Source organism: Oncorhynchus mykiss, chromosome 12 (genome assembly GCF_057628025.1).
Source record: "Oncorhynchus mykiss isolate SJ-2025 chromosome 12, ASM5762802v1, whole genome shotgun sequence".
In the NCBI taxonomy this organism is placed as follows: Eukaryota; Metazoa; Chordata; class Actinopteri; order Salmoniformes; family Salmonidae; genus Oncorhynchus; species Oncorhynchus mykiss.
Window position 1 is genome coordinate 1,571,387 of NC_143033.1, and position 18,026 is coordinate 1,589,412.

Sequence of the window (18,026 nt, forward strand, 5' to 3'; positions counted from 1 at the left end):
AGTTAGGGTCAGGGTCAACGCCAGTTATGGTCAACGCCAGTTAGGGTCAGGGTCAATGCCAGTTAGGGCCAACGCAAATTAGGGTCGGGGTCAACGCCAGTTAGGGTCAGGGTCAATGCCAGTTAGGGTTAACGCCAGTTAGGGTCAGGGTCAACGCATGTTAGGGTCAGGGTCTACGCCAGTTAGGTTCAGAGTCAACGCCAGTCAGCGTCAACGCCAGTCAGGGTTAGGGTCAATGCCAGTTAGGGTCAGGGTCAACGCCAGATAGGGTCAGGGTCAACGCCAGTCAGGGTCAGAGTCAACGCATGTTAGGGTCAACGCCAGTTAGGGTAAGGGTCTACGCCAGTTAGGGTCAGGGTCAATGCCATTTGGGGTCGGGGTCAACGCCAGTTAGGGACAGGGTCAACGCCAGTTAGGGTCAGGGTCAACGCATGTTAGGGTCTAAGCCAGTTAGGGTTAGGGTCAATGACAATTAGGGTCAGGGTCAATGCCAGTTGGGGTCAGAGTCTACGCCAGATAGGGTCAGGGTCAATGCCAGTTAGGGTTAACGCCAGTTAGGGTCAATGCCAGTTAGGGTCACGGTCAGCTCCAGTTAGGGTCAACGCCAGATAGGGTCAGTGTCAATGCCAGTTAGGGTCAACGGCAGTTAGGGTCAACGCCAGTTAGGGTCAAGGTCAACGCCAGTTAGGGTCAGGATCTACGCCAGTTAGGGTCACGGTCAACGCCAGTTAGGGTCAACACCAGTTAGGGTCAGGGTCAACGGCAGTTAGGGTCAAAGCCAGTTAGGGTTAGGGTCAACGCCAGTTATGGTCAGGGTCAACACCAGTTAGGGTCAGGGTCAACGCCAGTTAGGGTCAGTGTCAACGCCAGTTAGGGTCAGGGTCAACGCCAGTTAGGGTCAGGGTCTACGTCAGTTAGGGTCAGGGTCAACGCCAGTTAGGGTCTACGCAAGTTAGGGTCAGGGTCAATGCAAGTTAGGGTCGGGGCCAACACCAGTTAGGGTCAGGATCTACGCCAGTTAGGGTCAGAGTCAACTCCAGTTAGGGTCAGGGTCTACGCCAGTTAGGGTCAGGGTCAACGCCAGTTAGGGTCAGGGTCAACTCCAGTTAGGGTCAGAGTCAATGCCAGATAGGGTCAGGGTCAACGGCAGTTAGGGACACGGGTCAACGCCAGTTAGGGTCGGGGCCAACGCCAGTTAGGGTCAGGGTCAACGCCTGTTAGGGTTAGGGTCAATGCCAATTAGGGCCAGTGCCAGTTAGGGTCAGGGCCAACGCCAGATAGGGTCAGGGTCTACGGCAGTTAGGGTCAGGGTCAACGCCAGATAGGGTTAGGGTCAACGCCAGTTAGGGTCAGGGTCTACGCCAGTTAGGGTCGGGGCCAACGCCAGTTAGGGTTAGGGTCAACGCCAGTTAGGGTCAGGGTCTACGCCAGTTAGGGTCGGGGCCAACGCCAGTTAGGGTTAGGGTCAACGCCTGTTAAGGTCAGGGTCAAAGCCAGTTGGGGTCGGGGCCAACGCCAGTTAGGGTCAACGCCAGTTAGGGTCAGGGTCAATGCCAGTCGGGGTCGGGGTCAACGGCAGTTAGGGTCAGGGTCTACGCCAGTTAGAGTCACGGTCAACACCAGTTAGGGTCTACGCCAGTTAGGGTCAGGGTCAATGCCATTTGGGGTCGGGGTCAACGCCAGTTAGGGACAGGGTCAACGCCAGTTAGGGTCAGGGTCAACGCATGTTAGGGTCTAAGCCAGTTAGGGCTAGGGTCAATGACAATTAGGGTCAGGGTCAATGCCAGTTGGGGTCAGAGTCTACGCCAGATAGGGTCAGGGTCAATGCCAGTTAGGGTTAACGCCAGTTAGGGTCAACGCCAGTTAGGGTCACGGTCAGCTCCAGTTAGGGTCAACGCCAGATAGGGTCAGTGTCAATGCCAGTTAGGGTCAACGGCAGTTAGGGTCAACGCCAGTTAGGGTCAAGGTCAACGCCAGTTAGGGTCAGGATCTACGCCAGTTAGGGTCACGGTCAACGCCAGTTAGGGTCAGGGTCAACGCCAGTTAGGGTCAGGGTCTACGTCAGTTAGGGTCAGCGTCAACGCCAGTTAGGGTCAACGCCAGTTAGGGTCAAGGTCAACGCCAGTTAGGGTCAGGGTCTACGCCAGTTAGGGTCACGGTCAACGCCAGTTAGGGTCAACACCAGTTAGGGTCAGGGTCAACGGCAATTAGGGTCAATGCCAGTTAGGGTTAGGGTCAACGCCAGTTATGGTCAGGGTCAACACCAGTTAGGGTCTACGCCAGTTAGGGTCAGTGTCAACCCCAGTTAGGGTCAGGGTCAACGCCAGTTAGGGTCAGTGTCAATACCAGTTAGGGTCAGGGTCAACGCCAGTTAGGGTCAGCGTCAACGCCAGTTAGGGTCTACGCCAGTTAGGGTCAGGGTCAACTCCAGTTAGGGTCAGGGTCTACGCCAGTTTGGGTCAGGGTCAACACCAGTTAGGGTCAGGGTCAACTCCAGTTAGGGTCAGAGTCAATGCCAGATAGGGTCAGGGTCAACTGCAGTTATGGTCAGGGTCAACACCAGTTAGTGTCTACGCCAGTTAGGGTCAGTGTCAACCCCAGTTAGGGTCAGGGTCAACGCCAGTTAGGGTCAGTGTCAATACCAGTTAGGGTCATGGTCAACGCCAGTTAGGGTCAGGGTCTATGTCAGTTACGGTCAGGATCTACGCCAGTTAGGGTCTACGCCAGTTAGGGTCAGGGTCAACTCCAGTTAGGGTCAGGGTCTACGCCAGTTAGGGTCAGGGTCAACTCCAGTTAGGGTCAGGGTCTACGCCAGTTAGGGTCAGGGTCAACACCAGTTAGGGTCAGGGTCAACTCCAGTTAGGGTCAGAGTCAATGCCAGATAGGGTCAGGGTCAACGGCAGTTAGGGACACGGGTCAACGCCAGTTAGGGTCGGGGCCAACGCTAGTTAGGGTCAGGGTCAACGCCTGTTAGGGTTAGGGTCAACGCCAGTTAGGGTTAGGGTCAACGGCATTTAGGCTCAGGGTCAATGCCAGTTAGGGTTAGGGTCAACGCCTGTTAGGGTTAGGGTCAACGCCAGTTAGGGTTAGGGTCAACGGCATTTAGGCTCAGGGTCAATGACAGTTAGGGTTAGGGTCAACGCCAGTTAGGCTCAGGGTCAACGCCAGTTAGGGTTAGGGTCAACGGCATTTAGGGTCAGGGTCAACACCAGTTAGTGTCAGGGTCAATGCCAGTTGGGGTCGGGATCAATGCCAGTTGGGGCTGCGGTCAACGCCAGTTAGGGTCAGGGTCTACGCCAGTTAGGGTCAGGGTCAATGCCAGTTGGGGTCGGGGTCAACGCCAGTTAGGGTGAGGGTCAATGCCAGTTGGGGTCGGGGTCAACGCCAGTTAGGGTCTACGCCAGTTAGGGTTAGGGTCAACGCCAGGTAGGGTCAGGGTCAATGCCAGTTAGGGTTAGGGTCAACGCCAGGTAGGGTCAGGGTCAATGCCAGTTGGGGTCGGTGTCACCGCCAGTTAGGGACAGGGTCAACGCCAGTTAGGGTCTACGCCAGTTAGGGTTAGGGTCAATGCCAATTAGGGTCAGGGTCAATGCCAGTTAGGGTAAACGGCAGCTAGGGTCAACGCCAGTTAGGGTCACGGTCAGCGCCAGTTAGGGTAAACGCCAGTTAGGGTCAACGCCAGTTAGGGTCAGGGTCAACGCCAGTTAGAGTCAACGCCAGTTAGGGTCAGGGTCAACGCCAATTAGGGTCAGGGTCAACGCCAGTTAGGGTCAGGGTCAACGCCAGTTAGGGTCAACACCAGTTAGGGTCAAGGTCAACGCCAGTTAGGGTCAGGGTCAACGCCAGTTAGGGTCTACGCAAGTTAGGGTCAGGGTCAATGCAAGTTAGGGTCGGGGCCAACACCAGTTAAGGTCAGGATCTACGCCAGTCATGGTCAACGCCAGTTAGGGTCATGGTCAACGCCAGTTGGGGTCGGGGTCAACGCCAGTTAGGGTCATGGTCAACGCCAGTTAGGGTCATGGTCAACGCCAGTTGGGGTCGGGGTCAACGCCAGTTAGGGTCATGGTCAACGCCAGTTAGGGTCATGGTCAACGCCAGTTAGGGTCATGGTCAACGCCAGTTAGGGTCAGGGTCTACGCCAGTTAGGGTCAGGGTCAACGCCAGTCAGGGTCAAGTCCAACTGCTTTACGCCACATATCATTGCTCTGCTTTCTATAGCTTTGGAAGGATGTGTCCCAAATGGTGCATTATTCCCTACTGGTCCAGGTCAAACATAGTGGATTACATATGGAATAGGGTGTCATTTGGGGAAGTGTACTAAAGTATAGTGTTCTCACTGTAAACAATCACACATGATTTAGGAAACATCTGTTAGAGGCACTCTGATATCAACAGAGAAAAACATGAGAGATAAGAAGATTTGACACTTTGTAGGATCAGGATCCAAAAGGCTTTCTGTTTAATCCTTTAAAAGCTGCATGACATCTGATGTTCCCACTGCTACAGTACACAGACAGACAGACAGGCAGGCAGGCAGGCAGACAGACAGACAGACAGACAGACAGACAGGCAGGCAGACATACAGACAGACAGACAGACAGACACACACCCTGCTCCTGCTCCAGTTGCTGCAGTACAGTATGTCTCCCCTGATGATGCACAACAGTGTAATAAGACATTAATCCCCTGGGATTTGTTACTTAACTTTCATCAGTTTAAAGGAAGAGAAAGGTCTCCCTTCCTTCCTTCTCCTCCCCATACCTTATTTAATAAGTACCTTGTATTATCAGAGAGAAGGCCTGTCAATGACTTGGCTAAATCGTTTTGAACCCATTGCTGAACAGAAACCCAGCCTAAAACCCCAAACAGAAAGCAATGCAGATGTAGAAGCATGGTGGCTAGGAAGAACTCCCTAGAAAGGCCAGAACCTAGGAAGAAACCTAGAGAGGAACCAGGCTCTGAGGGGTGACCAATCCTCTACTGGCTGTACTGGGTAGAGAGGAACCAGGCTCTGAGGGGTGGCCAGTCCTCTTCTGGCTGTACTGGGTAGAGAGGAACCAGGCTCTGAGGGGTGGCCAGTCCTCTTCTGGCTGTACTGGGTAGAGAGGAACCAGGCTCTGAGGGGTGACAGTCCTCTTCTGGCTGTACTGGGTAGAGAAGAACCAGGCTCTGAAGGGTGACAGTCCTCTTCTGGCTGTACTGGGTAGACCAGAGGAACCAGGCTCTGAGGGGTGGCCATTCCTCTTCTGGCTGTACTGGGTAGACCAGAGGAACCAGGCTCTGAGGGGTGGCCAGTCCTCTGCCGGCTGTACTGGGCAGAGAGGAACCAGGCTCTGAGGGGTGGCCAGTCCTCTTCTGGCTGTACTGGGTAGAGAGGAACCAGGCTCTGTCTTTAATGTAGTCTTTAATGTAATAGGACAATCCAGTAAGTTCTGGTTGTCTTTAATAGTTGTTTCTAAGAATTGTATTTGATGTTTGTGTTGTTGTTTGTTTAGAGTTTTCCAATTACTTTGAGCTGATTTCTGACGTGCTGTTTCTTCTTTTTCTGTAGTGTATTTCTGCATTGTTTTAGTGATTCACCATAGTGAAGGTTTAGGCTCAGGTTTTCTGGGTCTCTATGTTTTTGGTTGGATAGGTTTCCTAATTTCCTTCTCAGGATTTTGCATTCTTCATCAAACCATTTGTCGCTGTTATTAACTTTCTAATGTTTTCTGGTTTGTAGATTTGATAGGGAAGCTGAGAGGTCAAATATACTGTTTATGTTTTCTACTGCCAAGTTTACACCTTCACTATTACGGCGAATGCTATGTCCAGGAAAAGAGAGAGAGAGAGAGAGAGAGAGAGAGAGAGAGAGAGAGGGAGAGAGAGAGACTGAGAGAGAGAGAGACAGAGAGAGAGCGACTGAGAGAGAGAGAAACAGAGAGAGACTGAGAGAGAGAGGGAGGACACAGAGAGAGAGAGAGAGAGAGAGAGAGAGAGAGAGAGAGAGAGATAGAGAGAGGGAGATATATTCATATTTAAGTTGATTTATTTTCCCTTTTGTACTTTAATTGTTATCACATAGTTACAACACAGTAGGTAGACATACCATGACATTTGACATATCTTTATTGGCTGGTGTAGGCCATCATTGCAGATAAGAATGTTTTCTTAACTGACTTTTATAATAATACAAATTCAAATTAACTTTTGTGAGTGTAAGGTTTACTGCTTATTTTTAATTGTTTATTTCACTTTAATTTATTATCATATTCACTTGATTTGGCAATGTAAACATATGTTTCCCATGCCAATGGAGCCCTTTGAATTGAGAAGGAGATGGAAAGGGAGAGAGAGAGAGAGCCAGTGTGATTACTGACTAAGTGCAGTCAGAGAGAGAGAGGGATAGAGAGGTTGAAAGAAAGAGAAAGTGAAAGAATTGAGGGAGGAGAAAAGGGGATTCCCTTCCTGCTCAATGATTCTCTCTATGCTATCTGAATATCCATGAGAGACTTGGTAGGAGCTGTAGAACATAGCCCATAGTGCTGCAGTATGAGAAAGACTGTCTGGTCCCTGAGTTATGAGAGAGGCTGTCTGGTCCCTGCAGTATGAGAGAGGCTGTCTGGTCCCTGAGTTATGAGAGAGGCTGTCTGGTCCCTGCAGTATGAGAGAGGCTGTCTGGAGCCTGCAGTATGAGAGGCTGTCTGGAGCCTGCAGTATGAGAGAGGCTGTCTGGAGCCTGCAATATGAGAGGCTGTCTGGAGCCTGCAGTATGAGAGGCTGTCTGATGCCTGCAGTGTGAGAGAGGCTGTCTGGTGCCTGCAGTATGAGAGAGGCTGTCTGGTGCCTGCAGTATGAGAGAGGCTGTTTGGTGCCTGCAGTATGAGAGGCTGTCTGGAGCCTGCAGTATGAGAGAGGCTGTTTGGTGCATGCAGTATGAGAGAGGCTTTTTGGTGCCTGCAGTATGAGAGAGGCTGTCTGGTGCCTGCAGTATGAGAGAGGCTGTTTGGTGCCTGCAGTATGAGAGAGGCTGTTTGGTGCCTGCAGTGTGAGAGAGGCTGTTTGGTACCTGCAGTGTGAGAGAGGCTGTTTGGTGCCTGCAGTATGAGAGAGGCTGTTTGGTGCCTGCAGTGTGAGAGAGGCTGTCTGGTGCCTGCAGTGTGAGAGAGGCTGTCTGGTGCCTGCAGTGTGAGAGAGGCTGTCTGGTGCCTGCAGTATGAGAGAGGCTGAAGTGATGATACTTTGATCCAGAACGTGTCAGTGGGGTGTTGGGTCTCAATCCTCTTCCCTTCGCAGTGCATTACTTTTAAACAGAGCATGTAGGTGCCATTGAGATGCATCCTGACAGTCAGTAACTCATCCTTTGGACAGAAACCAAAAACGTTCCCTTCCTTTAGCTTTTCTGGTGTCATGACAACAACAGTCCATAACACAGTGGCAGAAGAGGTATGTGGGTTTTATTAGTTTGGTTTGACCTTGTGATATTTAAAAATGTCAGACAGATTAATGATCCATGTCTGATGGTGCAAAATGATGTTCCTCTCAGCATTATGTAAACACACAAGCAATTACCAGAGGACATGTAGACTATTACAGGACCAGAGGTAATGTAGACTATTACAGGACCAGAGATAATGTAGACTATTACAGGACCAGAGATAATGTGCACTATTACAGGACCAGAGAACATGTAGACTATTACAGGACCAGAGATAATGTAGACTATTACAGGACCAGAGATAATGTAGACTATTACAGGACCAGAGGTAATGTAGACTATTACAGGACCAGAGAACATGTAGACTATTACATGACCAGAGATAATGTAGACTATTACAGGACCAGAGATAATGTAGACTATTACAGGACCAGAGAACATGTAGACTATTACATGGTCAGAGATAATGTGCACTATTACATGACCAGAGATAATGTGCACTATTACATGACCAGAGATAATGTAGGCTATTACATGACCAGAGAGCATGTGCATTATTACATGGCCAGAGATAATGTAGCCTATTACATTACCAGAGAAAATATACACTATTACATGATCATTGTTAATACACACCATTACAGCCCCAGGGATAATGCACAATACTACATAACCAGAGATAATGTACACTATTACATGAGCGGAAATAATGCACACTATTACACCCCCAGGGATAATGAACAATACTTCATAACCAGAGATAATGTATACTATTACATGACCAGAGATAATGTACACTTTTACAGAGTCAGAGATAATGTACACTATTACATGACTATTGAGCTTCTCAGCCAGTTTCCCTTCCAACCAAATGTCACCCTATTCTCTATGGGCCCTGATCAAAAGTACACTGCAAACATTGTAAATGTCATCTAGATGTTATTAATATTTTATTAAGATAATTAAGAAATACAATAAAAAGTGAGTTGTGGTTTTAATAAAAAAGTGTACTGGTTTTAAGTTGATTTAGTTCACCCAGGTATGTTAAAGTCAGCTTAATAATCTGTCAGGTGCAGTAAGATAGTTTGTCTTGGTAAGACATCTTATTAAATTCAAATAACTTGAAATAAGATCATCTATTTTACCTCAACTCGTATCAAGCGTTTTGTTTTGTTAAAATAAGCAAAATTATCTGTAAGTGCAGTAAGTGCTTGTCAATGAGTTCTAATGCCTGCACCTGCCCGCCTGTCCAACATCACTACTCTGGAATGCTCTGACTTAGAATATGTGGACAACTACAAATACCTAGGTGTCTGGTTAGACTGTAAACTCTCCTTCCAGACCCACATCATACATCTCCACTCCAAAGTTAAATCTAGAATTGGCTTCCTATTTCGCAACAAAGCATCCTTCACTCATGCTGCCAACTATACCCTTGTAAAACTGACCATCCTACCAATCCTAGACTTTGGCGATGTCATTTACAAAATAGCCTCCAATGCCCTACTCAACAAATTGGATGCAGTCTATCACAGTGCCATCCGTTTTGTCACCAAAGCCCCATATACTATCTACCATTGCGACCTGTACGCTCTCGTTGGCTGGCTCTCGCTTCATACTCGTCGCCAAACCCACTGGCTCCATGTCATCTACAAGACCCTGCTAGGTAAAGTCCCCCTTATCTCAGCTCTCTGGTCACCATAGCATCACCCACCTGTAGCACTCGCTCCAGCAGGTATATGTCTCTGGTCACTCCCAAAAGCAATTCTTTCTTTGGCCGCCTCTCCTTCCAGTTCTCTGCTGCCAATGACTGGTACGAACTACAAAAATCTCTGAAACTGGAAACACTTATCTCCCTCACTAGCTTTAAGCACCAGCTGTCAGAGCAGCTCACAGATTACTGCACCTGTACATAGCCCACATATACGGTGCCTTGCGAAAGTATTCGGCCCCCTTGAACTTTGCGACCTTTTGCCACATTTCAGGCTTCAAACATAAAGATATAAAACTGTATTTTTTTGTGAAGAATCAACAACAATTGGGACACAATCATGAAATGGAACGACATTTATTGGATATTTCAAACTTTTTTAACAAATCAAAAACTGAAAAATTGGGCGTGCAAAATTATTCAGCCCCCTTAAGTTAATACTTTGTACTGCCACCTTTTGCTGCGATTACAGCTGTAAGTCGCTTGGGGTATGTCTCTATCAGTTTTGCACATCGAGAGACTGACATTTTTTCCCATTCCTCCTTGCAAAACAGCTCGAGCGCAGTGAGGTTGGATGGAGAGCATTTGTGAACAGCAGTTTTCAGTTCTTTCCACAGATTCTCGATTGGATTCAGGTCTGGACTTTGACTTGGCCATTCTAACACCTGAATATGTTTATTTTTGAACCATTCCATTGTAGATTTTGCTTTATGTTTTGGATTATTGTCTTGTTGGAAGACAAATCTCCGTCCCAGTCTCAGGTCTTTTGCAGACTCCATCAGGTTTTCTTCCAGAATGGTCCTGTATTTGGCTCCATCCATCTTCCCATCAATTTTAACCATCTTCCCTGTCCCTGCTGAAGAAAAGCAGGCCCAAACCATGATGCTGCCACCACCATGTTTGACAGTGGGGATGGTGTGTTCAGCTGTGTTGCTTTTACGCCAAACATAACGTTTTGCATTGTTGCCAAAAAGTTCAATTTTGGTTTCATCTGACCAGAGCACCTTCTTCCACATGTTTGGTGTGTCTCCCAGGTGGCTTGTGGCAAACTTTAAACGACACTTTTTATGGATATCTTTAAGAAATGGCTTTCTTCTTGCCACTCTTCCATAAAGGCCAGATTTGTGCAATATACGACTGATTGTTGTCCTATGGACAGAGTCTCCCACCTCAGCTGTAGATCTCTGCAGTTCATCCAGAGTGATCATGGGCCTCTTGGCTGCATCTCTGATCAGTCTTCTCCTTGTATGAGCTGAAAGTTTAGAGGGACGGCCAGGTCTTGGTAGATTTGCAGTGGTCTGATACTCCTTCCATTTCAATATTATCGCTTGCACAGTGCTCCTTGGGATGTTTAAAGCTTGGGAAATCTTTTTGTATCCAAATCCGGCTTTAAACTTCTTCACAACAGTATCTCGGACCTGCCTGGTGTGTTCCTTGTTCTTCATGATGCTCTCTGCGCTTTTAACGGACCTCTGAGACTATCACAGTGCAGGTGCATTTATACGGAGACTTGATTACACACAGGTGGATTGTTGTTATCATCATTAGTCATTTAGGTCAACATTGGATCATTCAGAGAACCTCACTGAACTTCTGGAGAGAGTTTCCTGCACCGAAAGTAAAGGGGCTGAATAATTTTGCACGCCCAATTTTTCAGTTTTTGATTTGTTAAAAAAGTTTGAAATATCCAATAAATGTCGTTCCACTTCATGATTGTGTCCCACTTGTTGTTGATTCTTCACAAAAAAATACAGTTTTATATCTTTATGTTTGAAGCCTGAAATGTGGCAAAAGGTCGCAAAGTTCAAGGGGGCCGAATACTTTCGCAAGGCACTGTAATTTAGCCCAAACAACTACCTCTTTCCCTACTGTATTTATTTATTTTGCTCCTTTGCACCCCATTATTTTTATTTCTACTTTGCACATTCTTCCACTGCAAATCTACCATTCCAGTGTTTTACTTGCTATATTGTATTTACTTTGCCACCATGGCCTTTTTTGCCTTTACCTCCCTTATCTCACCTCATTTTTTTCACATCGTATATAGACTTGTTTATACTGTATTATTGACTGTATGTTTGTTTATTCCATGTGTAACTCTGTGTCGTTGTATGTGTCGAACTGCTTTGCTTTATCTTGGCCAGGTCGCAGTTGTAAATGAGAACTTGTTCTCAACTTGCCTACCTGGTTAAATAAAGGTGTTCTCAACTAGCCTCCCTGGTTAAATAAAGGTGTTCTCAACTAGCCTCCCTGGTTTAAATAAAGGTGTTCTCAACTAGTCTCCCTGGTTAAATAAAGGTGTTCTCAACTAGCCTCCCTGGTAAATAAAGGGAACTTGTTCTCAACTTGCCTATCTGGTTAAATAAAGGTGAAATAAAAATGTAATCAAAATATATAAAATACATTTGGGTATTAGAGAAGCAAGCAAAACCTGTATTTGTGTTGTTAGTAAAGATGGACTAATGACATTAATCTTCCTCATCTCTCTGTCTCTGTCCCTCTTCCTCTCTACTGTCTCCCTCTGCATCCTCTTTTCTCCTGCCTTCCAGGATATTCCCATCTCTCCTGTCTCCATCTCTCCTGCCTCCATCTCTCCTGCCTTCCCGTATATTCCCATCTCTTCTCCCAACCCATCACTCCCGATCTCTCTCCATCTCTCTTCTCTTTTCCATCTCCACATCTCCTCTCTATCCTGCCTCCACATCTCCCCTCGCTACCTTGTATTTTTCTCCACCTCTCTCCATCTGTTCCCTCTCCTCCACCTCTCTCCATCAGTTTCCTCTCCTCCACCTCTCACCCACCTCTCCTCCACCTCTCTCCATCTCTCTCCATCTGTTCCCTCTCCTCCACCTCTCCTCCACCTCTCTCCATCTCTCTCAATCTGTTCCCTCTCCTCCACCTCTCCTCCACCTCTCTCCATCTGTTCCTTCTCCTCCAACTCTCCACCACCTCTCTTCCACCTCTCTCCATCTCTCTCCATCTGTTCCCCTCCTCCACCTCTCCTCCACCTCTCCTCCACCTCTCCATCTGTTCTCTCTCCTCCACCTCTCCTCCACCTCTCCATCTGTTCCCTCTCCTCCACCTCTCACTCCCCTGTCTCCATCTGTTCCCTCTCCTCCATCTCTCTCCACCTGTTCCCTCTCCTCCACCTCTCTCCATCTCTACACCTCTCCTCCACCTCTCTCCATCTCTCTCCATCTGTTCCCTCTCCTCCACCTCTCTCCATCTGTTCCCTCTCCTCCACCTCTCTCCATCTGTTCCCTCTCCTCCACCACTCCTCCACCTCTCATCTACCACTCCTCCACCTCTCCTCCACCTCTCCTCCATCTGTTCCCTCTCCTCCACCTCTCTCCACCTGTTTCCTCTCCTCCACCTCTCTCCATCTCTACACCTCTCCTCCACCTCTCTCCATCTCTCTCCATCTGTTCCCTCTCTTCCACCTCTCCTCCACCTCTCTCCATCTGTTCCCTCTCCTCCACCTCTCTCCATCTGTTCCCTCTCCTCCACCTCTCCTCCACCTCTCTCCATCTGTTCCCTCTCCTCCACCTCTCCTCCACCTCTCTCCATCTGTTCCTTCTCCTCCACCTCTCCTCCAACTCTCCTCCACCTCTCTCCATCTGTTCCCTCTCCTACACCTCTCTCCATCTGTTCCCTCTCCGACACCTCTCATCCACCTCTCCTCCACCTCTCTCCATCTGTTCCCTTTCCACCTTTCTCAAAAACAAATCTAATTTTGATAAACTCCCATATCTACTGGGTGAAATACCACAGTGTTCCATCACAGCAGCAAGATTTGTGACCTGTTGCCACAAGAAAAGGGCAACCAGTGAAGAACAAACACCTTTTCAAATACGACTCATATTTATGTGTTTATTTATTTATTTATTTTCCCTTCTGTAGTATTTGCACATCATTACAACACTGCATATAGACATAATATGACATTTGATATGTCTTTATTTTTTGGGAACTTTTGTGAGTGTAACGTTCACTATCATACAGGGGGTTAATTCAGGAAGATGAGGGAGGAATGGAGAGAGATATTTACGTTTATTGGGATGAATCTTGTCCTGGAGGCAGATCTGAGCTGTTTCCGCTAGATGGACCAACCTCAAAGTCATGATTGGCTATAGTATATTATAAGAAAAACATGAAAACCAAACCATTGCTTGTTGGTCTTAATTTAAGGTTAGGTTTAAAATCTGATTTGAAGATTTTGGGGCTTGGCCAGCTACTGACCACATGTTCAATGGATTAAATTGAGAGTCAGGGCATGTTCTGTAGCAGACAGAGGACATCATCTCCATAGAAATAGAATCTCATTGTAGTTCTCTGATAATCTCATCATGCTCTCTCCTCTTTCCACTTAAACAGAGAGGAACACTGTAGCAATCAAAATGCAAAGATCTTTTCACCTTGGAATTAGAAAGCATCTTCTTACTTTAAAACATGAGCTTTTTGAGGAGAGTGGAATCAATAACTCACTGAATCTTTACTTAATGTGATCATTCTGTTGTCGCAGGAATGTTCCTGAACAACAGGAAATGCTACACTGTAGTGTATTCAAGGTATATTTTTCACTTTAAATATCTGTCTGTCTGTCTGTCTGTCTGTGTGTCTGTGTGTGTCTGTGTGTGTCTGTGTGTGTCTGTGTGTGTCTGTGTCTGTGTGTCTGTCTGTCTGTGTGTGTCTGTGTGTGTCTGTGTGTGTCTGTCTGTCTGTGTGTGTCTGTGTGTGTCTGTGTGTGTCTGTGTGTGTCTGTGTGTGTCTGTGTCTGTGTGTCTGTCTGTCTGTGTGTGTCTGTGTGTGTCTGTGTGTGTCTGTCTGTCTGTGTGTGTCTGTGTGTGTCTGTGTGTGTCTGTGTGTGTCTGTCTGTCTGTGTGTGTCTGTGTGTGTCTGTGTGTGTCTGTGTGTGTCTGTGTCTGTGTGTGTCTGTCTGTCTGTGTGTGTCTGTGTGTGTCTGTGTGTGTCTGTGTGTGTCTGTGTGTGTCTGTGTGTGTCTGTGTCTGTGTGTCTGTCTGTCTGTGTGTGTCTGTGTGTGTCTGTGTGTGTCTGTGTGTGTCTGTCTGTCTGTGTGTGTCTGTGTGTGTCTGTGTGTGTCTGTGTGTGTCTGTCTGTCTGTGTGTGTCTGTGTGTGTCTGTGTGTGTCTGTGTCTGTGTGTGTCTGTCTGTCTGTGTGTGTCTGTGTGTGTCTGTGTGTGTCTGTGTGTGTCTGTGTGTGTCTGTGTGTGTCTGTCTGTCTGTGTCTGTCTGTCTGTCTGTGTGTGTCTGTGTGTGTCTGTGTGTGTCTGTGTGTGTGTAAGAGTAGCGACATGTCAAATAATAGAAACCCATCTCTGCTATCTACAGCCCCAATAGTCTACCATCTCTGCTATCTACAGCCCCAATAGTCTACCAGCTCTGCTATCTACAGCCCCAATAGTCTACCATCTCTGCTATCTACAGCCCCAATAGTCTACCAGCTCTGCTATCTACAGCCCCAATAGTCTACCATCTCTGCTATCTACAGCCCCAATAGTCTACCAACTCTGCTATCTACAGCCCAATAGTCTACCAGCTCTGCTATCTACAGCCCCAATAGTCTACCAGCTCTGCTATCTACAGCCCCAATAGTCTACCAACTCTGCTATCTACAGCCCCAATAGTCTACCATCTCTGCTATCTACAGCCCCAATAGTCTACCAGCTCTGCTATCTACAGCCCCAATAGTCTACCATCTCTGCTATCTACAGCCCCAATAGTCTACCAGCTCTGCTATCTACAGCCCCAATAGTCTACCAGCTCTGCTATCTACAGCCCCAATAGTCTACCAACTCTGCTATCTACAGCCCCAATAGTCTACCAGCTCTGCTATCTACAGCCCCAATAGTCTACCAACTCTGCTATCTACAGCCCCAATAGTCTACCAGCTCTGCTATCTACAGCCCCAATAGTCTACCAACTCTGCTATCTACAGCCCCAATAGTCTACCAACTCTGCTATCTACAGCCCCAATAGTCTACCATCTCTGCTATCTACAGCCCCAATAGTCTACCAGCTCTGCTATCTACAGCCCCAATAGTCTACCAACTCTGCTATCTACAGCCCCAATAGTCTACCAGCTCTGCTATCTACAGCCCCAATAGTCTACCAACTCTGCTATCTACAGCCCCAATAGTCTACCATCTCTGCTATCTACAGCCCCAATAGTCTACCAGCTCTGCTATCTACAGCCCCAATAGTCTACCATCTCTGCTATCTACAGCCCCAATAGTCTACCAGCTCTGCTATCTACAGCCCCAATAGTCTACCAGCTCTGCTTTCTACAGCCCCAATAGTCTACCAACTCTGCTATCTACAGCCCCAATAGTCTACCAGCTCTGCTATCTACAGCCCCAATAGTCTACCAACTCTGCTATCTACAGCCCCAATAGTCTACCAGCTCTGCTATCTACAGCCCCAATAGTCTACCAACTCTGCTATCTACAGCCCCAATAGTCTACCAACTCTGCTATCTACAGCCCCAATAGTCTACCATCTCTGCTATCTACAGCCCCAATAGTCTACCAGCTCTGCTATCTACAGCCCCAATAGTCTACCAACTCTGCTATCTACAGCCCCAATAGTCTACCAGCTCTGCTATCTACAGCCCCAATAGTCTACCATCTCTGCTATCTACAGCCCCAATAGTCTACCAGCTCTGCTATCTACAGCCCCAATAGTCTACCATCTCTGCTATCTAAAGCCCCAATAGTCTACCATCTCTGCTATCTACAGCCCCAATAGTCTACCAGCTCTGCTATCTACAGCCCCAATAGTCTACCAACTCTGCTATCTACAGGCCCAATAGTCTACCAGCTCTGCTATCTACAGCCCCAATAGTCTACCAGCTCTGCTATCTACAGCCCCAATAGTCTACCAACTCTGCTATCTACAGCCCCAACAGTCTACCAACTCTGCTATCTACAGCCCCAATAGTCTACCAACTCTGCTATCTACAGCCCCAATAGTCTACCAGCTCTGCCATCTACAGCCCCAATAGTCTACCATCTCTGCTATCTACAGCCCCAATAGTCTACCATCTCTGCTATCTACAGCCCCAATAGTCTACCAGCTCTGCTATCTACAGCCCCAATAGTCTACCAACTCTGCTATCTACAGGCCCAATAGTCTACCAGCTCTGCTATCTACAGCCCCAATAGTCTACCAGCTCTGCTATCTACAGCCCCAATAGTCTACCAACTCTGCTATCTACAGCCCCAATAGTCTACCAGCTCTGCTATCTACAGCCCCAATAGTCTACCAACTCTGCTATCTACAGCCCCAATAGTCTACCAGCTCTGCTATCTACAGCCCCAATAGTCTACCATCTCTGCTATCTACAGCCCCAATAGTCTACCATCTCTGCTATCTACAGCCCCAATAGTCTACCAGCTCTGCTATCTACAGCCCCAATAGTCTACCAGCTCTGCTATCTACAGCCCCAATAGTCTTCCAACTCTGCTATCTACAGCCCCAATAGTCTACCAGCTCTGCTATCTACAGCCCCAATAGTCTACCATCTCTGCTATCTACAGCCCCAATAGTCTACCAGCTCTGCTATCTACAGCCCCAATAGTCTACCAGCTCTGCTATCTACAGCCCCAATAGTCTACCAACTCTGCTATCTACAGCCCCAATAGTCTACCAGCTCTGCTATCTACAGCCCCAATAGTCTACCATCTCTGCTATCTACAGCCCCAATAGTCTACCAGCTCTGCTATCTACAGCCCCAATAGTCTACCAGCTCTGCTATCTACAGCCCCAATAGTCTACCATCTCTGCTATCTACAGCCCCAATAGTCTACCATCTCTGCTATCTACAGCCCCAATAGTCTACCAGCTCTGCTATCTACAGCCCCAATAGTCTACCAACTCTGCTATCTACAGCCCCAATAGTCTACCAGCTCTGCCATCTACAGCCCCAATAGTCTACCATCTCTGCTATCTACAGACCCAATAGTCTACCAGCTCTGCTATCTACAGGCCCAATAGTCTACCAGCTCTGCTATCTACAGCCCCAATAGTCTACCATCTCTGCTATCTACAGCCCCAATAGTCTACCAGCTCTGCTATCTACAGCCCCAATAGTCTACCAGCTCTGCTATCTACAGCCCCAATAGTCTACCATCTCTGCTATCTACAGCCCCAATAGTCTACCAGCTCTGCTATCTACAGCCCCAATAGTCTACCATCTCTGCTATCTACAGCCCCAATAGTCTACCAACTCTGCTATCTACAGCCCCAATAGTCTACCAGCTCTGCTATCTACAGCCCCAATAGTCTACCAACTCTGCTATCTACAGCCCCAATAGTCTACCAGCTCTGCTATCTACAGCCCCAATAGTCTACCATCTCTGCTATCTACAGCCCCAATAGTCTACCAGCTCTGCTATCTACAGCCCCAATAGTCTACCAGCTCTGCTATCTACAGCCCCAATAGTCTACCAACTCTGCTATCTACAGCCCCAATAGTCTACCAGCTCTGCTATCTACAGCCCCAATAGTCTACCATCTCTGCTATCTACAGGCCCAATAGTCTACCAGCTCTGCTATCTACAGCCCCAATAGTCTACCATCTCTGCTATCTACAGCCCCAATAGTCTACCAGCTCTGCTATCTACAGCCCCAATAGTCTACCAGCTCTGCTATCTACAGCCCCAATAGTCTACCATCTCTGCTATCTACAGCCCCAATAGTCTACCATCTCTGCTATCTACAGCCCCAATAGTCTACCAGCTCTGCTATCTACAGGCCCAATAGTCTACCAGCTCTGCTATCTACAGCCCCAATAGTCTACCATCTCTGCTATCTACAGCCCCAATAGTCTACCAGCTCTGCTATCTACAGCCCCAATAGTCTACCAGCTCTGCTATCTAC

At 47.7% G+C, this 18,026-nt stretch overlaps 1 protein-coding gene across 3 annotated transcripts in view; it reads left to right on the top strand.

The window, feature by feature from the left end:
- The window catches only part of cntfr (ciliary neurotrophic factor receptor), a 538,142-nt gene that overhangs the window by 136,131 nt on the left and 383,985 nt on the right, over window positions 1–18,026 (top strand). The window contains exon 1 of one of the 3 annotated variants that reach the window (XM_090191543.1): window positions 13,656–13,696. The exons of the other annotated variants lie outside the window; for them this stretch is intronic. Coding sequence (XP_090047669.1) covers window positions 13,673–13,696 — 24 coding nt within the window. The 5' untranslated portion in view covers window positions 13,656–13,672. Of the gene's footprint in view, window positions 1–13,655; window positions 13,697–18,026 lie in introns of those variants that run through there. 3 annotated transcript variants of the gene reach the window in all.